The sequence below is a fragment of the Stenella coeruleoalba genome (genome assembly GCF_951394435.1).
Source record: "Stenella coeruleoalba genome assembly, chromosome: 8".
NCBI classification, from domain to species: domain Eukaryota; kingdom Metazoa; phylum Chordata; class Mammalia; order Artiodactyla; family Delphinidae; genus Stenella; species Stenella coeruleoalba.
The window spans coordinates 2404088-2425089 of NC_137154.1; the positions used below are offsets into that span (position 1 = coordinate 2404088).

Sequence of the window (21002 nt, forward strand, 5' to 3'; positions counted from 1 at the left end):
AGCGGTACTTTCCGCTTCTCCGAATTCTCGTAGGTCGGCCACGCGGAGGAGACGCCTAGGACCGGTGGTCCTAGACTCGCGTTTCGGCCCTGCCCGTCCCTGGACCCCGCGCCTCCCGCCTCAGATGCCGAGGTCTTCAGCCCAGGCCGTCGCCGCGCCGGGGCCACCGATGGGCTTCGGGCTTCGGTGCCCCCGGGACGGCCATTCCCGGCCCTCCCCCCAAGTTTAACTTGTTGCCCAGTCGCTTCCGAGGGGGCGGGGGAGGGCAGGGTGTATGCACAGCCCCCGCTGCAAAGGAAAGGACGGAGCGCCTCGCTTGCCGCGCCCCCCTCCCCAGCCCCTCCTGGGCGAGCACGCTGCCGACCGCCGGTCCCCCCTCACCCGCCCCTCCTGCGCCCTCGGCCCCAGATGCCCCAGGGGCTCCGACCTGGGCTCAGGTGGACGCCGCACACCGAGCGTCTGTCTCTCCCTCCCCGCCTCAGCCCACAGCATCTTTTGAGCTGCCCGCGGGAGCGACGTTGATGAGGGAGGCGGGTGAGGTGGATGAGAGGGATTCAAGGGGAGGAGACCCTTCCTTCGTGGGGAGAGCAGGATGCAGCCCAGGCACATCCACAGGGAGCTTCGCGCCCCTTCATCTCCTCAACCTCCTCCAACGTCCCCCGCCCCCACCCGGAATCCCGTACTCCAGGGGACCCGCTCAGCTGCTTGAGTCTCTCTGCCCTGTCTGGGACCCAGGTCGCTTCTGCTAGAAGTTCTTCCTACTAGAGGTTGCTGGCTGTTCACCCAAGGAGGTGACAAGGTGAGGTGACTGTCACTGTGTCCCCAGGAAGTGCATCTCCTCAGCCTCTCTCTGCTGCTCTGAGTCTCCTAGAGGGTGAGGTGGGGCCCCCGCACAGGCCCTCCTGAGCTTCCACTCTCCTAGTCCAGCTGCAACATCCTCTTCCTGCCCACATGCCCTGGGAGCCAAGCCAGGCACACTGTCAGTGGGGCGGGGAAATGGGTACTGAGTGGACGTGAGGGTGGGAGGCCCAGCTCTGGACCCTACATCATTCTAGATTTAACCACCAGCATCTGGACACCCGAGAGTTGGCTGATGGACCCTGAAACCACGTCCAGGCTTTTCCTGCACGAGGGGCTGCGTGATGCCCTTGCAGCCACCCCTCTGGGCATTGGCCTCCTGTTCCCCTGGGACGATGCCCACCCAGCTTTCTTTTCCTCGTTATTTAGAGTAGTTCTTGGCCTACCAAGGACATAAAGAGAATTCTGGAGGAGATTCCGAGGCTGCAGGGGTCAGGGGTTGGAGGGGCTGGTGGATCAGGCTGCAGCAGGGTGGCCCCGTCTGGCTCTGAAGGGGTCAGGGTGCAAGATAGGTGGCCCAGGGCTTTGGGTCCAGAGCAGCCTGCCTCAGTAACAAGGTGCAGAATACTTCCACCTGGAAAGCACCCACCCTCAGCAGGGAGGGACAACCACGTGGGATCCAGAGCCAGTCTAGGGGGACTGCCCTCGATGCGGGATCCTGGGAGTCCCGTCTGCTTGGTGCAGGCGTGAGGGCTGGGATGGCAGTGCCCACCTGCCCCTTCCTCGGCTCCAGTCCAAGTCCATCCTGTCCTGTGGCCTCTCCCTCTGTGTCTTTCCTCCTTCATGTACTGTCAGGGCTGGGCTGCAGTCTCCCTGTACTGTGGTGCATGGGGTCTGCGGTCAGCTGTCCCCACCCTCCCCTTCAGGGGTATCCTGGGCTGTCCCAGAAAAGGGAGGCCCACTCACCTGGCCCTGGTGTTTGTGAGTACTGGCAATGGTGGCCACAGTGGAACTGAAGGGCTGGGCTGGGGGCAGCAGGGCAGGGAGGGGGCTGTTACTGTGGAGAAGGGACCAGGCCAAATGGGCTTGAGGGCCACCCTGGAGGCCCCGGTGGGCAGCGCCCCTCCCGTGTCCTCAGCTGGCTCAGCGGCTGTTTGACAGGACCCCAGCTTCCTGGCGCTGGCTCAGCAGGGTGGGCAGCTTCTAACTGCTCCCTGCAAACTGCACCCCCATCCTTCACGGACCTCCTCCCTCCATCCTCAGGGCCTCGGACCCTTCCCTGGGCCCCTCCAGCCCCAGACAGCTTCTGCTGGCATTGAGCTTCTCCCCTGAAAGACATCCCACCCCCACCAGTTTCCAGAAGTTCCCCAAGAAGACAACACACACAATATGTGTGTCTTGTTTATTTCAAGGGATGGAGCAAAGACATGTCCCCAAACTGGGGGAGGATAAGAACATGGGTACATAAACTGGACAATCAGCTCAGATGACACCGTCACAACATAGTTTAAGGCTCCGTGTGTATCTATATGTGCAGATGCTCACACACACACACACACACACACACACACACACACACACACACACCCTGGCATTTGACACAGGAATGGAGGCCAGACGCCAGGCGCTGTCTGCAGCCTGCCTAAAATATTGCGATTGCGTTTATTAAAAACGTGTGGGAGGAGAAGACCGTGCATCAGTCTGAGCAAAGTGTCCAACTCAGGCTCCGGGCCGGGGACGCTGTCCCCAGGCACGCCGTGCTCACGTGTGCCCGCCCCAGCTTGGCACGTCCTGGCTGAGGGAGGTGGGGCGGGTCCTGTAGGTATAGGAACTGGGCTCTGTCCAGACAGCACAAAGGCAGAATAAAGCCCCAAGCGCCCTCTCCGAAGCAGCCCACCCGTGGCCCCTCCAGGGCAATGTGGGCAGGGTCTCAGGAAGGGCTGGCCTGTGTGTCAGGCCCAAGGAGGGCCTGGGGTCCCGGCTTGCTCCTCAACGCCCCCACTCACCCCTGCTGGGGAACGACATCCAGAGACCTGCAGGCTCTCCTGCCCCTCCGCCATCAATCCCCTGAGGCTGACCAGGGAGGATGGGACGAGGTCACCAGGGGGTGCAGTGCACGACGAATGTGGCATTTGGCTTCAGCATTAAGGCCAGCGCCTCCCCGGGAGGACCCCGTGTGGCCCCCCAGGTCCCTCCTGCTGTTGTGCCGCCCTGGGCCCCTCTGTCCACAGAGGCCGTGCTCGCTGGGTCTCTGCCTCCACGGGGCTGGCTTAAAGTGCTAGGTGCCTGGGAGGGAGGCTGGGGCTGCCCGAGTTCTGCAGGCGATGCCCACGCCGTCCCCGAAGGGCTCTTATTTGAGGATGTAGTTAATGAGCAGCTGACACGCCAGGAACATGCAGAGCAGGAACCACGAGCGGGGACTGTGCAAGAGGCCTGGGGCTGGTGCCTGCCTGGCCTGTGCCGTGGAGCTCAGCACGGCCGAGAGATGCCTGGAATGATAGGGCACCGCAGTTCAGCTGGGGCCAGCCCAGGCAGGGTGGCACGTCCCTGCCCCGGGGTGCAAGGGGGGGAGGGACCCAGGGCCCAGTGGCTGCACTGCGCTTCCTGGGCACACATTCCGGGGGGGGGTCAAGGCTGGGGGAGCTGGGCCTCTTACATCCTCCCTCCCACCTCCATTGTTATGGGCTGAACTGTGTCCCCCAAAATCCTCTGTTGGAATCCTGACCCCCAGCGCCCCAGAATGCAACTGTATTTGGAGATGTGACCTTTAAAGAGGTGAATAAAGTAAAATGCGGCCACTAGGATGGGCCCTAATCCCGTAGGACTGCTGTCCTTATAAGAAGAGGAGGTCAGGACACAGACACACACAGAGGGACGACCCCGTGAGGACCAGGGAGAAGACGGCCGTCTACACGCCGAGGAGAGGCCTCAGGAGGACCAGCCCTGCACTGATCTTGGACTGCCAGCCTCCAGGACTGGGAGAGGTAAATGTCTGTGGTTGAAGCTGCTTCCCTGTGGTACTCTGTACGGCAGCCCAGGAAACCCACAGCCCCGCCCTGGACTCTGACGTCAGTGTGTGTCTGGACCTCGGCAGAAGCTTCCGGCGGTTCTCCCAGCCACCCGCCTCGCAGCTAGTCTCCTCCTGTGGTGCTAGATGGCCACCCGACACCCCCCCCCCCCCCCCCCCGGCTCCCACGGCCTCTGGGCTCAGCTCCACCATCTCCGCCCCCTCACCTGACTCGCCCTTCTCCCGACAGCGGCCCACCTGTGGTGCCCTCTGCTCTCAGTGCTGGCCTCTGCTCTCCCCCTTTGCAGCTCCTCCCTGCCCACCTGCATCCTCCTCCAGGAAGCCCTCCCTGACCATGGAGACAGCATTCCTCTCCCTCTCTCAGCCCCACACAGCCTGCAGTGGAGTGGGGTGCTAAAACGGTGTGAAACGCCTCTATGCCGCATATGGGTGGGTCACAGGCATGAAATTCTAGGCTTCCGAGGGCGGCTCCGATGCTAACAGCTGGTTAAGTGCTCGCTGGGTGCCAGGCACAGAGCTCATCCCTCTGCTCCATCCTCTTCCCGCCCCAGGGCCACTGCTGTCACCCCAGTTCACAGATGGGGAGACTGAGGCAGGGACAGCCCGAGGTCCCACAGGCCGGGAGTCCTGCAGCCCTGCTGGAGCCGGGAGCCTGGCTCTGGGGCAGAGCTGGCAAGCAGGGCTCTGCCTCCTGGTGCCGGCAAATAGAGTGTGTTCCCAGTCTTCCCCGCGATGACTCACCCAGCTGTTCCCGAGGACCCACTATTCTTGGAGCTGGGGCCACCGCGGGGCGGCCGGAGGCATCCTCGGGGGAGCCGGTGCCGGCAGCACCTCCTTCCAGCTTCTGTCTGCTCCACCCGCCACAAGCACGGGCAGCCCTGCCCTGGTTCACCTGGACTCCATCAAGCCCCCGCCAGACCCAGCATCCTCCTTGCCAGCTCAGCCTGTTCACACGCCGCGTTCTGCCCTGCCCGCCCCTCGCAGAGGGCAGAACCCAGGAGGTCCCCTGTCCTCGCCCAGTAGCCAGACTGGCTGAAGTCCTGAGGGTTCTAGCCCAAGTGACAGTGCAGGTGAACGCCTGCCCTCACCCCCCGCCGGCTCTGGCTCTCCTGCTCTCTGACCCGGAGCCCCGGCTGGACCCCCGAGCATGGCCCACCTATGTAGCTCCTGCTGGGCCTCCCGGATGGACAGGATCCCCTCGTGCAGCAACTGCAGCCGCCACGCTTCCTTCCCACACCGAGGGCACGGGCTCTTGCAGCCTGGGACGCAGGACCCGGGGGACAAGGGAACACGGGGTGGGGGGGAGAAGTGAGGATGAGCGGGGATGTCTGGGGAGCCGGCAGGTGGGGTCGTGGGGCCGTGTCCCACCTCACAGGAGCCTTCAGGTGAAGCTAATAACACAGGGAGGTGGTGCCGAGGGATGTTTCCAGAGGGAACCCCGGGCTCCGCTGGCCTCTGATTCGCCCAGAGGCGGGGACCAAGCTGGGGAGACAGGCACGCCCTTGAGGGCAGGGGGCAGAGAGGCAGGAGCCAATCCGGAGAGTCACAGACAGATGGACAGGTCACAGCCCCGCCCCTCGCTCTGGCCCCGCCCCCTGAGTGCAGACTCGGGAGCCAGGCCCCCTCCCACACCCCCCTCTGCCCTTCGGCTTCTCTGTCCTCCCGCCCTGAAGAGGGCCTGGCCCAGGAGGGCTCACCGGGAGCGAAGTCACGGTCCTCCTCCTCGTCAGAGAGCTCTGGGCAGGACTCGGGCGTGGAGCCGCTGCTCTCGGTGGCCTGGCTGTGGCCAGACGGCTGGTCGCTGGCCTTGCGGAGCCGCCGGTCGGGGCCAGACCCCTGGAGGGAGATGGAGCGGCTGTGGCCGGGAGCTCACCCACACCCACCGCACCCTCGTGCGCCCGCCGTGCCCTCGGGGACCTGCTGGGGTGTCGCTGGCCTTGGGGACGTGGTGGTGGGCTTATACCAGGGCAGCTCCGAGGAGGTGGCCGGCGGAGGAGGGAACTGCTGGCTCTGGGTGCACAGAGGAGGTCTGGCCCTGCCTGGACTGGAGCCTCACTCCCCCCGGGCCTCAGGGTCCTCAGGGGTAATGCAGACTGCTGGCCCCTCTGCGGCGGCCTGGGGACCGTCACGAGGTCCTGCCCAGTACATGCGGAGATGATGGGGGTGGGGCCAGGGACCCGCTCAGTGTGTGAGCTGAGGGCTCCCCCATCATGGAGGGACCCCCAGGCTGGCCGGCCTCAAACAAACCCCCTGAGTACAGGAGTGGCCAGGTGACAGCAGGCCTGTGTCCAACAGACGGGCCCAGGATGGTGCCTGGACGCTCTGCATCAGGGCCCTGTGGCTCTGATGTGTATCAGCGATGGGGGTGGGGTCAGTGCTGGGGGGTGGGGTCAGCGATGGGAGGTGCAGACAGAGATGGAGGGTGGGGCAGTCCACCCAGGTGGACTTTGCTGCAGGGACAGGTTTTGGGGTTTGGTGGGGCCTGAGCCGACTGGAAAGGCTTAAGTGAAGGAGGACGATACAGAGGGGCATCAGGTGGACACGTGTGCGAGGGGCCGGGGCCATCTGGTCGAGGTCGAGGGGCCGCGGAATGTGGCGGAAGGGTGGGTGGGACACACGTGGCTAGTGAGATATTGTGGCCCCTGTTTGCTGGGAAAATTGGGGCCCCTGGGCAAGATGGGGAGTCCTCCCCTCCCTGCCCCGGGCGGGCCGTGCCCCCCGGCCGTGTGCACAGTGGGTGCCTAGCTGGTGTAGCGTGTGCTGTTCCACACGTGGAACCTGCCCACGTGGTGGGGGCCACTCCAGGCTTCCCTCAAAAGGCATCTCTGTCTGGAGCTCTCCTTCCTCGTGTCTCCTGGAACCTCCCACCTGCCCTCGCCCGCGCCTCCCACCCTCTCTCCCACACTTTTGAGGCCCAGGCATCTGGGTAAATGTGCCGTCTCCTGCTCCTACTTGGGCGAGTCCCTGGACTGCCCAGAGCCTCCGTTTTTTCATCTGTGGAATGGGATAGCATGCTGCCCGCACCGCAGAGGGCGGCTCTGGGGGTTGATGGGCCAGGACCATACACCCTGGCACAGTGCCCTGAACACCAGGGTGCCCTGGGAACTGAGCGTCCTGCAAATCCAGGCGTCCAGGCCCCATGCTGGGCAGGGAAGGGCAGGACAGGGAGGCAGGGGGATGCCAGAGGAGACCCTGCTAGGACGTGGGTCAGAGTGTGCCAGGGTGGGGGACCCAGAGGAGGGGGGCCGGGCAGGTGGGTGTGAGGGTGGGCATGGGGCCACACCTGGAGGGACCCAGCAGGGGCCCTGGGGGTGGTGCTGACCTGGTGCCTGGGCCCCGGGCTGCCCAGGAAGGTGGTCTGGCCGGCCATGGTCTCCCGCTGCAGGGTGTGCAGGACCCCGTCTTGCTCAAACTGGGCAATGTCCTTCAGGGGGTCCCAGGGGCTGTGGCTGGAGGGTCCAGAGAGTGTCTGTTGGCAGGGGCGGTGGCCCTCGGAGTGAGGGGGCCCCAGCCCGGCCCGGCCCTCAGCCTCCCAGCAGGACCGGAGACCCCCAGGGGAGTGACCGTTGCCTGCACCTGTGTGCAGCCCCTGTGTGACCCTCCCTCCCCATCACCCAGGGCCAGGATGGTGGGGGTCTGCTACCCAGCCCACCGCGGGGCCCAGGCCGCTGTCTGCCAGCGCTCACTCCTCGTATCGGTAGCGCCACTCCTGGGTGGTGGGGTCCAGGTGGAACAGCTGCGGCGTCCAGGGCACCAGGTTCTGCTGGCGCTCTCGGGCCTGATGCCGCTGTGCCTCCTCCAGGGCAAACTTCTCCTGCGTGGCTTTGTGCTGGTCACCCTCGCTGATGGCCCTGGTGACGCGCTGCCAGAGCCTGCGAGCGGAGCACACGCTCTGAGCTGGGGGACCTGGGCAGTCCCGTCCCCTCACACTAGAGGGGAGCCTCGGAGCAACCTCCGCTGATTGCCTCCAGTGACGGGGAGCTCACTGCCTCTCAGGGTGCCCGGGTCTCCTGGGCACTGTTGATTTACCCTGAGATGGTTCTTTCTTATGCTGGACGCACACCTGCCACCAGCAGGGCCCTCCCTGTGGACTGCAGGTCATCTGCCCTGGAGCCTGCTCTTCCCCAGGCCTCCCCTGCTCTCTCTCCAGCTGCCCACAGCTGGATGTGTCCTCTGCCCAGAAAGGTCCACTCAGGTCCATCCTCCCTGCCACAGACATCCAGGGGACGTGCACCCAGGAGACAGCAGCTGCCGGCCCGGCCACCCCAGCCGTGGTCAGGGGTCCTGCGGCGCCCGGGCCTTACCGCTCCGACTCCAGCTCTGTCTGCTCCTCCAAAGGCACCGTGCGCCGCTTCAGCCGCTGCCCGCGGACCTCCTCGCTCGGGTTCCAGAAGAGCTCGGCGCCTCCTCTGCCCTCCTCCTTGATGAACACTTCCCTGTCCTGCCCCAGACAGCCGGGCAGGTCAGAGGTACCGGCCGTGGCCTCTGCTGCCCCCGGGCCCACCCGCGCCTGCCCGGAGGCGGCCTCTCACCCAGTGTCCCGTGAGCCGCGCCAGGACCTCCTCGCCCGATGTGATCTTCCCGGAGATCTGGTTGATGCTCGTGCTGCCCCCGAAGAAGGGCTGTGGGGACACACCCGAGACGATGCCCTTACGACGCTGGTGAGGGCGGCAGCCACGGCCCCCTCGTGGAGCTGGGGAGGAGGGGCCCCTTCCTCATGGGTGGGTGGGAGGTGAGCTCCCAGCCCCAGTGCATGGGGGGCTGGCTGGGACGGGACTGAAGCTGGAGGTGGCCATGCTCGCCCACGGTCCAGCCTGAGCTCAAGGGTGCTGGGTCCCTGCCAGGGCTTTGTGCCCCGTGGTGGGGAAGGGGCCTGGGCCTGTCCTAGCTCTGCTGTGTGGCCTGTGGGCAGCCCCTTCCCCTCTCCGAGCCTCGCTGTGCTACAGGGAAGCCAGGAGCTGCTCGTCCATGTGCACCTGTCAGGAAACCATCCCTGGGGCACTGAGAGGGCAAGAGGGGGCCACCCAAGGCCTCGCCTCTCCCCGGCCCAAGCCCCACGCCCCCCAAGGCCCCTGGGTGGCCGAGGTGCTGCGGCCAGTGCTACCTTGAGCTTGAATTCCAGCTCAGCCTGGAAGTTGTTCTTCTCACACTCGACGGTCACTCTGCCGCCCAGCTCCATGGTCATGGTGCCGTAGAGAATGCCTGGAACACAGCCGCACTGAGGGGTCAGGGCCACCCCCTGGCCAGCCGAGTCCCCAGACCTCTGCTGAGTCCTGACCCAGCAACACTGAGCCGGGGAGGCCCCTGTCAGGGCTCGGAGGGCGAGACGGGAGCAGGGAGGGGGCAGGCGCTCTGGGGGCAGTGCTGCCAGGAGGGGGAGAATCTCGTTAGGTGAGCAGAGCCCGTGACCGGGCCTGATTCCGCAGTGACCAGCTCCCTGCAGCGAACGGGGTCTCTGGCCCCAGGGCCTTTGCTCATGCGAGTTGCTAAGTCTGGGAGACATCCCCACCCTTTACTAGGTCACCTCCTCCAGCAGCCCCTGTTCCAGGCTCCCAGGAGCCCCACTGCCCCCGGGAGACCCTTGTCAAGGCCTGTCACTCCGTTCCGCAGATCCTGCCCCGATGTAGGTGGCTGCATCTTCCCTGCTCACTGCTGCGCCCAGGACGGGCCCACGTGGTTTTCTTTTTTTTTTAACTTAATACATATATTTTTTAATTACTGAAGGAAAGCATGAGTCTTCTATTTCTGGTCTTACGGAGGGCTTACTCTAAAAGAAAAAAAGAAATGAGGGAAGGAAGGAAGGAAGGAGAAGGAAGAAAGAAAGGATCATTCTCACTTGAAAACACTTAGAGATGTGGGCTAAAATAAGTCTTCCAAAAATTAAAAAAACAGACTTCCCTGGTGGCTCAGTGGTTAAGAATCCGCCTGCCAATGCAGGGGACATGGGTTCGAGCCCTGGTCCGGGAAGATCCCAGATGCTGCGGAGCAACGAAGCCCATGTGCCACAACTACTGAGCCTGCGCTCTAGAGCCCATGAGCCACAACTACTGAAGCCCGCGTGCCTAGAGGTCGTGCTCCACAACAAGAGAAGCCACCGCAGTGAGAAGCCCATGCACCGTAACCAAGAGTAGCCCCCGCTCACCGCAACTAGAGAAAGCCAGCGCGCCGCAACTAAAGAAAGCCAGCACGCAGCAACGAAGACCCAACGCAGCCAAAGATAAATAAATAAATAACTTTATTTAAAAAAAAAAAAGATTTAGCACTAATTAAAAAAAAATTTAAAAAGACAAGCTAATTGAAATCGCAAAAAGGCTGGAATCACCCCCAAATTCCCCTGTGCACAGGGTGGAAAAGCTACATGGAAGGGAGTCCGGCCTCTGAGCTGCTCTGGTGTCTCTCCAGGACACACTAACGCAGAGTCAGAGAAGCAGCTGCAGGGCCGCGTGTGCAGGGCCCGATTCTCCACTGCGGGGGGTGGGGGAGGAGGTCTGAGAGACCCTAGAACTGTCTATACCTTGTTATGTAGTTTTGACTTTGGAACCGGGTACATATTTCATTTACAAAATTATTTAAAAAACGAAGTTAAAAGAGCAATTCCTAAAAATCCAAAGTGAAATGAAACGAAAGACCAGAGTGGGCGTGATCCCAGAGGGGTATACCTGATGACCTTACAGATCCCAGAGGGATCCACTCAGGACAAGAAGCACAGACATCACAGCCCACGCTGCCTTCAGCCATCGCGGGGAGGGAGAGAGGGGGGGAGGGGGGAGGGGGAGGGGGAGGGGAGGGGGAGGGGGGAGGGGAGGGGGAGGGGGAGGGGGAGGGGGAGGGGGAGGGGAGGGGAGGGGGAGGGGGGAGGGGAGGGGAGGGGAGGGGGGAGGGGGGAGGGATGAATAGGGGAATTCATCTATTCAGATTTTTTAGGGTGGTGAAACTATTGTGATACTGTAACGGTAGAAACATGCATTTGTCCAAATCCATATAATTATACAACACAAAGTGTGAACCCTAATGTAAACTATAGACTTAAGTTAATAATAATGTGTTAATATCAACTAACCAATTGTAGCAAATGTGGCATACCAATGCAAGATGTTAACACTAGGGGATCCGAGTGTGTGTGTGTGTGTGTGCGCCTGTCTGTGTGCATGTTGGGATGGGTGGGGTATATGGAACTCTGCACTTTCTGCTAAAGTTTTTGTAAACCTAAAAGCACTGTAAAAAAGAAAGTCTGTTAATTAAAAAATAAAAAAGAAATCCTATAACTGAATCACTTTGCTGTATACCAGAAATTAACACAACACTGTAGAGGAAAAAAAAAAGAAATCCAAACCTTGAACTGCTACAGTGAAATTGCAGAAAACCACAGACAAGAGACGATCTTAAAAGCAGCTACAGAGAAAAGCAGAACATGTAACAAACAGGCCAACAGATGATTGATCACCAACCACAATGGAAATTAGAAGGTGGTAACAAGCTTCCAAAGAGGACAGAAGGACAATCTGCCTGGAATTCCATACCCAGCTAAAAAGTCATGGAAGAGTGAGGGTCAAATAAGATACCTTCAAACAGACAAGAACCAGGGTGCTCTCCCTGAGGGAGCCGGCCTGGGCTCTGCCCTCCAGGGTGGGAGTACCATGGCCTCTCACCTTTGCAGTGGGCGTAGGGCATGGTAAGGGTGTAATCCTCCACCCGGTTCAGGAAGGTGAGGGTGGCCTTGCCATCCAGCAGAGCTGACAGTGAGTTCCCTGCAGAGACGGGGCAGTGGGACCAGTGAGATGAGACCAATCCTCGGGACCTGGGCCCCCACCTCCACCCCACGTCACAGGACCTGAGCTCCCTTCCAACAGGTGGAAAGAGTCCCAGGCACCTCCAGCTGTGTGACTTGGGCGGGTTGCTTAACCTCTCTGAGCCTCGGATTCTGTAAAGGCCCCATCCAGGTCGTACAAGTCATTCATCCTGAGGAGTTACCTAAGTCGCCATGTGTTCACGTTTATTTCACTTACTAAAGCAGGGATTCTTAGGGTGGAGCCTTCAAACCTTTTCAAACTAGGGCCTCTGCTCTGATTTTAAACACCAGCGGAGAGGGGGTACGGCCCGCTCAGGGCTGAGAGTCACAGCCACAGTCAGTGACGGGAGCACAGGGGTGGAAAAGGTGGGCCGAGCCTGTACGCCCTCTGCAGTCTGCTGGGCACACAGAGGCACTCAGAGCACCTGCCCACCAGTGAGAACAACAGGAAGGTCGACAGGACGTAAAAATGCAGACAGACCCACGGTGCCAGGCTCTCGAGGGGTGCTGCCCGATAGCCTGTCCTGTGATGATGACACTGTTCTATCCCACGCAGCACGCGGATACTTGCACTGCGGCCAGAGCAACCGCGGAGCTGCCTTTTAGGTTGTATTTCGTTTGGATCAATTCAAACAGCCACGTGTGGCCAGTGGTGCTGAATTGGACAGCCAGCTCGAGATGGTACCTTCACATGGCTCTTCCCGTAATCCTCCCAGCATCAGTGCAGCTCTACGGCTGAGGGATGAGAGGCCGGGGGGAGGGGGCTCTGCCTGACCCCAGGCTCTGAGCACTTTACCCCTCGCAGTCCCTGGCTAGGAGAGGCGGAGAGGGACACGAACATGGCCACCGGGGGAGGTCTCGGTGACCACCGAGTGCGGCAGGTCAGTCCTCCCCCCATTTCCTCGAGGCCCGGGGAGCCCCCCTCACCGTAGAACCGGGACTTGGCTGTGATGCTGCCGCTGATGCAGAAGCCGTCCTTCCGGTTGCTGACGTGGAAGGCGGACACGGGGGGGTGGTGGGACACCTGTGGGTGGAGAGGTGGCTCCTGCGGCAGCCCCAAGAGCAGGCAGGCCCGGTCCCCCACCACATCCCTCCCAGCGCCAGGCGCAGGCGCGAGGGCAGTCCCCATCTCTCAGCCCCAATGTCCAGGGAAGCCGGGCCTGAGTCCTGGGGCCCGGGGGGGAGCTGAATGCCATCCCCGCATCCCCCCAGGAAAACGGGATGCGCTGTCCCCCTCCCTAAGGAAACACTTTCTGCTGTCACAGCCGAGATGGTGCCCGTGCCTCCTGGGAGAATCCCCGCTGGCCGCAGTGAGGCCAGAGCTCTTCCAGTGGTCGCAGGTGGAGCCACGCAGAAACGTGCCTGGGGGTCAGACGCCCCCTGCCCCCTGCCAGGGCCCCGTCCGCTGCAGAACCCAGCAGCCAGCCCAGGGTGGCCGGGCCCTTGCCTGCTCAGCTATGTAGAAGGTGTGGCTGTGGTTCTGGGGGTGGAACCAGCAGCAGCGGAAGGTCTCCCCCAGAATGGGGTTGTAGGGCTTCTTGATCCCCTGCAGGCAGTGAACAAAGAGGCTTGTGTGAGAAGCTGTGGGTGGGGCACAGATGCCAGTTGGGACGGGGTGTGGACCGAGGGACAACAAGAGGGGCTGCCTGCTGCCCACAGCCCCGGGCACCTGCAGGGAGGAGGTCTCTAGAAGGGATGTCTAGTTTCCCACCAGCATCTGGGAGCAGCGCCCCACTCCCGGTCTGGGGAGACTATGCTTTACCCTTGGTTTACGTTCTGGGCGGACGGCCTACGAGGTGCCCTGTCCACTTCTTGGCTCTGAGGGGCACGTGAGACCCTAACCACATCAAGCTCTCCCCGGACCTCAGGGGAAGCCAGTGCACAGCCCACTCAAAGCCCCCTGTGGCTTCTAATGACCTTTCAAGTTAAAGCCCCAATTCTCCAGCCCTGCTATTTCAGTCGCTTCCCTGGGTGGGAAGTCAGGGCTTAGTCCCCCATCTCGGAGGACCCGGGACCACTGTGGGGACGACCAGGATCCTTCAGGGTCACGTGGGGTAGGGGATGGCCTTGGACTCTGGGTGGGGTTGGGTGCCAGGGCGCAGGGCTGGGCTGTAGATGCGCCCTCCCCGGACGGTGCTTCTCACCTTGGGCTTCTTGTAGAAGCCGGACAGGTACCACTGCAGCACAAGCTTGATCCGGCTGTAGGCGTCCTCCTCCAGTGCGGCCCTGCGATGGGGTGGGGGAATGCCCTCACTCCAGATTGGGGGACCTGGGCCGCCCTCTGCCCTTTCCCGGCGCCCTCTCTCCTTCCGTTTCAACCTCCATCCACTTGCTGAAAACCCAGGCCCCTCCCCGGCTGCCCAGCCCCCAAAAAGGAGGTTCCCACCCTCCCCCGACACTCCAGGGAATCGGGTTTTCCACGGAACTGGAAAATGTCAGGGTGGCTCCAGTGCTGGGGCAGAGAGGGTGCTGCTGGCTCGAGGCCGGCAGGGTGCTGCCTCCAGGAAGCCCCCGGGATGCTCTCGCCCTCACCCAGCTCCCTCTGCGTGGGCTGCTGAGCCTGCAGCCCCCCTTCCAACCTCTGCCTTCTTCAGCTTGAGGGAGCCAATGCCAGGGCTCAGGTGCACAGAAGGTGCTGGGCTCACCTGTGATGGTGGCCCTGACCGGACGTGGGGCTGCCCCGTCCTCCCTGTCTACCAGCTCCTCCCATGGAGGCCGGGCCCCTTGGAGGCAGAGGCTTCAGGGACAGTTTCTTGGGGACCCTTAGGACTCTCTGTGGGGCAGGGAGGGGCTGAGGGAGCCTGGGGGGGGGGTGTCTCTGGGCACCTCCCCGTCGCTCACCTGGAGAGCAGGTCGGCGTGGTAGTAGTAGTCGGAGAGCTTGTTGAGGAAGGAGCGGGGCTCCAGGACGAAGGTGGGCAGCACCACGCGGGACAGGTCCATGCCCGGCCGCAGCTGCTTCAGCAGGACCCACATCAGACTCTTGTTCTCGTCAGACACCGTCTCTACCTGCGATGCCTCGCCCAGCTGCCGGCAGAGGGACCGCGGTCAGGCTGCAGCCAGAGCTGGGCGGGGAGCCTGGCGGGGGCGGGATGGGGGGTAGGGCGGCCACGCGTACCCCCTGGCCGGGCCGCCACACCCAGAGGGCCTGTCCCAGCCCCAGCTGAGCCCTGCGTTTTCCAGCAGACCCGAGGGGCAGCTGCTGGCCCAGGCCGGCTCCCGTCTGCCTCTGCTCCTGGCCAGCCTGGGCCCTCCCTGCGGTTGGTTCCTGGCCAGCCTGGGCCCTCCCCGCGGCTGGTGCACGTCCACCGTGGCTGCTGACACCTGTCTGTGGACTTTGCATGACCTGTGCCGCGGCAGCAGGTGCCACGTGCTCGAGGAGACCTCCTCCCACCCCCAGCCCATCTTGTCTTCATGGGGTGACACAGGTGCTTCAGGCCTGCACCCCCTTCAGAAGGGGGTCTTCACCTGTCCAGGATCGCACGGCTAGAGGGGGCCGCCCTGGGCCCCTCCTCTCTTCCCTGAGACTGTGCCACAGAGAGACTGAGCCCCGGAGCTTTGGGCTTTGTCTGGGCAGGGGGCGAGGGGGCAGGGTAGGGGGGTGGGGGGCTCCATCTCCCAGGCCGCACCAACCAGCAAACGCTCAGGTGGGCAGAGTGATCTCAGAAAGGGTCATGCAGCTGTGTACAGACAGCTGGCTGGCGGGGCAGGTGCTCCCAGGCAGGGCTGTGCATCGGGGACCCTCCCGTCTCGGGAATTGCCATCGAGCTGCAGTTCTCGGGCCAACGCCAAGCCCCCCTCCCCTCCCCATGGACCCCCATCTCCTGACCCCAGGGAGGCAGCAGAATGGTGTGCCAGCAGCCAGCCCTGCGCCAGGGCCCATCACCACCCTGCTGGGCCACCTCAGGCAGCCACTCTGCCTCTCTGTGTCTGCACAGCTGTGGCGGAGGCCTAGTGGCACTCGCTTGGACAGCTCGCCTGGGCACCGAGGGGAGGGGAAGCCCCCAGAGGCACGGTCATATCTGACCCCCATGAGGCTGTGGCTCCCTGGCTTTGATGTCCAGGCCAGCTTCGGGGCGCGCGTGGCAGCTGCTGCAGGTGGGAATCCCCTGCACCCCCTATCCCACCCACACTCCCTCTAACCCTCTCCCTCTGGCTTCTGCCCCTCCTCTCCACCAAAAGTGCCCTGGTGAAAGTCACCACCACCCCCGTGTCACCCTGTCTCTCCTCCAGCTCCCAGCACAGCTGCCCCTGAGGCCACCCCTCCCCTCCCTGCCACGCCTCCCAGGGTTCCTCTGCGGAGCCCCGCCTGTGCTCAGCCTCTGAAGGCTGGGGTGCCTGGGCCCCTTGGGCTGCCCTATGTCCAGACGGCCCCCTGAGCCCCAGACCCTCCCGTGCAGCAGCGTCTCCCTTGCACGTCCAAGCCTGGGACACAGTCGGGTCCCACCCCCAGCCGCCAGCTCTTTCTTCCAGAGCACCGGTCTCACAGGTGGCATCGCCGTCAGGCTGGGTCCTGCCCGTCTGCCTCTGGACGCGCCCTGAACCCCTTCTCCCTTCCCCACCCCAACCCGGGTCCAGGGCACCGTCAGCTTTGTCCAGACAACAGCTCCTCCTTAGCGGGTCCCAGGCTCCACCTCTGCCCCTTGACCTTCTGAAGGTCTCACCTGGACCCTGGCAGGCCGCCACCTGAACCTGCCCTGTGGCCCCCCCAGCACCCTCACTAGAGCCCCGCGGCCCTCCCGGCTCTCCCTGAGTCCCGCCATCCTGGCCTTCCCGTGCCCCGGCCCTCTGGGTGTAGCAGACCCCGCGGGCTCTCCCCGAGGGGACGGCCAGGCGTCGCCTCCATCGCTTCAGGGATGCAGGGTGCTGGGCGGCGCCCGAGCTCCAGGCAGGGCGGGCTCTCACCTCCCCCAGGTCCTCGTGTTCCTGTACCACGTACGTGGTCCCTCTGCGCGCGGGGCGCCCCGGGGCCTCCGACGGCTCGCCCCCGCTCTCGGCCTTCCGCCTGCGGTCCTGGGTCTCCTTATCTGAGTCCTCAGCGTTCTCTCTCTCTGACTTGTCTGAGAAAGCGTCGTTCTCCAGGGAAGACCCGTTCAGTCTGGAAGGTGGACGGCGCCCATGGGTTGCTGGTCACGCCCACCTCTGGGCACACCCCCCAGTACCCTCAACCGGGGCACCCTTCGCTGCCGGGCGCCTCAGCCCCAACCCTGTGCTGAAGAGCCTCAGCGATGGGCATTTGACACTATAAGCCCCAGTTCACAGGCGAACACCCTGGGGCTCCCCGGTCCACCTCGAGTGGAGGAGGCCTGCCTCCTGGCCTGGGGTTTGGGCAGCCAGACCTCGGTGGCGTTTGCCCCCCATCTTCTCCCCACGTACAAGGAGACCCCGTGCGGTGGTGCCAGGGAGGGCCCGGGCCCAGGAGTCCCCAGCAGGCTCCCGGGAGAGGCTGGTCCCTGCCCGCCACGCCCCTGCTCACGGGAACAGGTCCTGGTCGTGGACGGCGGCCGAGGCGGGCAGCCCGCAGAGCGAGGAGGGTGATGCATCTGGCGAGGACCCGGGCTCCCCGTCGCGGCCCTGCCTGCATGTGCTGAGTCGCAGGAGGCTGGAGCAGCGCAGTGCCAGCTCCAGGGCGTCCAGCCAGCAGCGGCCTGTAGTGGGGGGGGGGGGGTCAGGGGCGATGAGCAGCCCCCAGCTGGGGAGGCACCCACTGCACACTGGGGAGCTTCCTGTCCCTCTGTCAGGGAGCCTGCCCGCCCCCATCCCTCCGTTCTTCAACAAGGAGCACCCCACTCCCAGCACACTGTCAGTCACCCACGTCACAGACAAGGGCTAAGGCCAGGATGGGTAAGTGACCCCCCCAAGGTCATACGTGTAGCAAGCTCAGGCCACTCTGCACAGAGGCCCTGTGAGCTCCCACCTGTGGCGTCAGGGTGAGGGCCCTTCCTGATGGAAACTGGCCCTGCGAGCTCCCACCTGTGGCATCAGGGTGAGGGCCCTTCCTGATGGAGACTGGCCCCCACGGGTCGGGGCAGGAGGGCGTCTCTGTGCTGAGGGCTTTCCTGGCCTGGAGCACAGGGCGGGAGGGGGGCTGGCAGGCTGGGGAGGGGCTGCGGAGCCAAGGCCGCAGACAGGCAGCCCCTGGTGTTGGAACAGCTCCGGGGGGAGGGGAGGGCCAGGCGGGCGGGGAGGCAGGGTGGGGTGGCCAGAGCCAGCCGCCTCCAGCCCCCAGCCCTTATCCTCAGCCCCCTGCAGCCCTGCTGGTAGAGGCCGCCCGCGGGCTGGACCTGGGATTGAAGGACCTTGAACTCGGTTCTTTCCTTCTCCAAAGCCTCAGTGTCTCCCTCCTGGAGACAGTGAATTTCCCTCCCTAACTCTCCGTGGTGCATCCCGGGGCCTGGCGTTGGGAGGGGCGCTGGGGATCGTGGGGGAGGGGCCTGCAGGGGATCGTGGAGGAGGGGCCTGCAGGGGGGGTGGCTCCTGGTCATCAGGAGGACACCCGGCACCCTGCGGGGGGGGGCTTCACTGCAGGCTTGGCTGGATACCAACCTTCCAACTTTCAGCCAGGGCTGAAAGGTCATGGTGGTGGAAGGTGGGGTGCTCATGGGAGCAGAACCCGCAGGCGAGAGCTGGGAAACCCACACCTGCTGAGTGGGGCCCGGGGCCCTGACGTGCGTTTTTTGTGGTTGCCCCAAGGGACTAGACATCCTGAATAGCACGCATCCTTCGAGTCCATTCCTCCTCCTCCTCCAGGAAGCCCACCCTGATACCCACAGGGGCTGTGGATGCCCTTCCTCCCTGACCACGGACCCCGACCCCATCAGGGACTCAGCTCATGCTTCAGCCCAGTTGGCCTCGTCTGCTGGTTTGCTGGTGTTCTCTCGCACTAGATTGCAGGCTCCATGGGAGCACTAGCTGCCCATCCCGTCCCAGGGCCCACGAGGGGCCTGGCACCGAGTGGCGGGCTGGGGAAATGAGGGTGGCATTCAAGGGACTCAGGACGGCCCCCTGGAGCGTGGATGCGGCGTCTGGCCACCAGGGGGTGGCATGGCACCTTAGGGACGGCCGCCTGCCCCAGACTCCCAGCCGGGAGGGCCGGAGCCCAGTGGTCAGGCCAGGCTGCCTCGGGCAGGACCTTGCCTGCCCTGAACTGCTGGTGGGGTGAGAGTCTTCCACCAGATCCCTGGGAGGCGCCGGCCCTCAGGGCTCGGCGATGGGTCGGGGTGTGTGTGTGGGGGCAGCCGCGTTTACTCGGGGCAGCCACTAGAGGGCGCTCCAAACACGTGCGCTGATTTGGGAACCTGGCTTCGTCCCGGCTCCAGCACTTTCTCACCTGCAGTTCACCCAACCTGTCTCCGCATGTGTCAAACGTGGATGGTAACAGTAGCATCTGCTGATTCAGTGGTGCCTGGCACGTGGTTGGCACCCAGTAACTGTTATCTGGTTGCTTTTAAATAAGGTCATCAGATTCGCATAGCAACGGGGGAGACAGTGCTACTGTTCATCTTTTGCCCACGGGGAAGACTGAGGCTCCAGAGAGGGGGCTGGTGAATAGCGGGCTCGTTCCCTGACACCAGGCTGCCTCCTTGGATGGCGGTGAAGGGGTCCGAACCGGGGTCCCATACACCCGGCCTAAACCCCACCAAGGGGAGGGGTGCTTCAGGTGGGGTCACCATGGAGACCAGCAGGGCAGGAAGGTACTCACCGTCCGACTCGGAGGCGGCCCTGAAGATCAGGTAGCTGCTGGGGAGGGGCTGTGTGATGGAGCCCACGCTCTCACCTTTGGGGCCCTGGAGAGGCAGAGACCCGGCGTCACCCAAGGGATGGGCCAGGGATGGGTGGAAACACAGGTTGTGCGGTCATGTGGACCCACACTCAGACACGCGTGGACGCTTCCGGGGCCTCAGGACCCCTAGGCAGGGTCAGGCACCTGACCACGCAGACGTGGCAGGCGGCAAGAGAGGTGAACGGGCGCGGTGCTCGGTCCCCCTTCTTAGCTGGTGGTCCCACCCTTGGCTTTCCAGCTCTGAGCCCCCCACTTTAGGGTGGCCAGAATTAGCATTGTGCAGATCCAGGACACCCAGTTAAATCTGAATCTCAGAAAAATTACATACATAGTATAAGTATACCCCACGAAAGATTTGGGACATAGTGTGGTTTTTTTTTAGATTCCATATATATGTGTTAGCGTACGGTACTTGTTTTTCTCTTTCTGACTTACTTCACTCTGTACGACAGTCTCTAGGTCCATCCACCTCACTACAAATAACTCCATTTCATTTCTTTTTGGGACATACTTATCCTAAAAAAACTTTTTTAAGAAAAAGATTTATTTATTTTAATTTAATTTTGGTTGCGTCGGGTCTTAGTTGTGGCACGCACGATCTTCGTTGAGGCACGCGGGATCTTTCATTGCAGCGCGCTGGCTTCTCTCTAGGTGTGGCATGCGGGTTTTCTCTTCTCTAGTTGTGGCGCGCAGGCTCCAGGGCGCGTGGGCTCTGTAGTTTGCGGCATGGGGGCTCTCTAGTTGAGGCACGTAAGCTCAGTAGTTGTGGCGCGCGGGCTCGGTTGCCCTGCGGCATGGGGGATCTTAGTTCCCTGACCAGGGATTGAACCCGCGTCCCCTGCATTGGAAGGTGGATTCTTTACCGCTGGACCACCAGGAAAGTCCCTAAAAAAACTTTCTGATCTTCCTCTGAAATCCAAATTTAACTGGGCATTCAGGATTTCACTTGGCAACCTGACCCCCTTTGGTCCTGGGCTGGGCAGCCCCCAGGTTATGAGGGTGAGGTCTGGGTTCAGAGAAGCTGCCCTCACATGGCCGCGTTCCTCAGCCTCTGGACACGGCTCGAGGTGTGATCTCATCCCATGGGGCCCCCAGGCCCTGAGCGCCCCCAACCTCCAGTGACCACATCTGATCCCCCGGCCACTGAGTGACTTAACCCTTGGAACTGTCCGCCCATTTCTGGACTCCGTGCCGCTGGGGCCCCAGGGTGAGCCTCCTGACTGCCCATCTGTGCTCTCCTCCCACACAGCCACCTGCCCCCGGGGGCTCTCTCCTCGCCTGGCCCTCCCGAGCCCCAGGGCTCGCACTGCGGTACCTTCACGGCCCAGACGGACTGGTCCAGCGGGTGGAAGAGCTTGAAGCAGAAGCCGTCCTTCTTAGAGGGCCTCTCAATGAGTTCGCAGCAGTGCAGCAGGACCGTGCCCACCCACTGGCCCACCTTGGGCGTCTTGTAGATGAGCAGCACCCCCGGCTTCAGCACGCACCACAGTTTGGTCCAACTCTTCAGGGTCCCACGGATCTGGGGGGAGGGGCGCTGCCGTCCATGCCTGCCCGGGACCCAGGGGCATCTGGGCGGCTCGGGGAGGGGCAGATACACAGGGCTTT

At 63.1% G+C, this 21002-nt stretch overlaps 1 protein-coding gene across 3 annotated transcripts in view; it reads right to left on the reverse strand.

Moving 5' to 3' along the window:
- Window positions 1–2195: 2195 nt before the first annotated feature.
- The window catches only part of OSBPL5 (oxysterol binding protein like 5), a 65267-nt gene continuing 46460 nt past the window's right edge, over window positions 2196–21002 (reverse strand). For all 3 annotated transcript variants that reach the window (XM_079929709.1, XM_079929710.1, XM_079929708.1), the window contains 17 exons: window positions 20713–20916; window positions 19317–19401; window positions 17091–17262; window positions 16520–16712; window positions 14457–14641; window positions 13760–13841; window positions 13063–13161; window positions 12543–12639; window positions 11476–11574; window positions 8931–9028; window positions 8359–8448; window positions 8131–8267; window positions 7513–7698; window positions 7149–7275; window positions 5524–5662; window positions 4983–5085; window positions 2196–3287 (listed from right to left, as the gene is read on the reverse strand). In XM_079929709.1, coding sequence (XP_079785835.1) covers window positions 3149–3287; window positions 4983–5085; window positions 5524–5662; window positions 7149–7275; window positions 7513–7698; window positions 8131–8267; window positions 8359–8448; window positions 8931–9028; window positions 11476–11574; window positions 12543–12639; window positions 13063–13161; window positions 13760–13841; window positions 14457–14641; window positions 16520–16712; window positions 17091–17262; window positions 19317–19401; window positions 20713–20916 — 2235 coding nt within the window. In that variant the 3' untranslated portion in view covers window positions 2196–3148. The remainder of the gene's footprint in view (window positions 3288–4982; window positions 5086–5523; window positions 5663–7148; window positions 7276–7512; window positions 7699–8130; window positions 8268–8358; window positions 8449–8930; window positions 9029–11475; window positions 11575–12542; window positions 12640–13062; window positions 13162–13759; window positions 13842–14456; window positions 14642–16519; window positions 16713–17090; window positions 17263–19316; window positions 19402–20712; window positions 20917–21002) is intronic.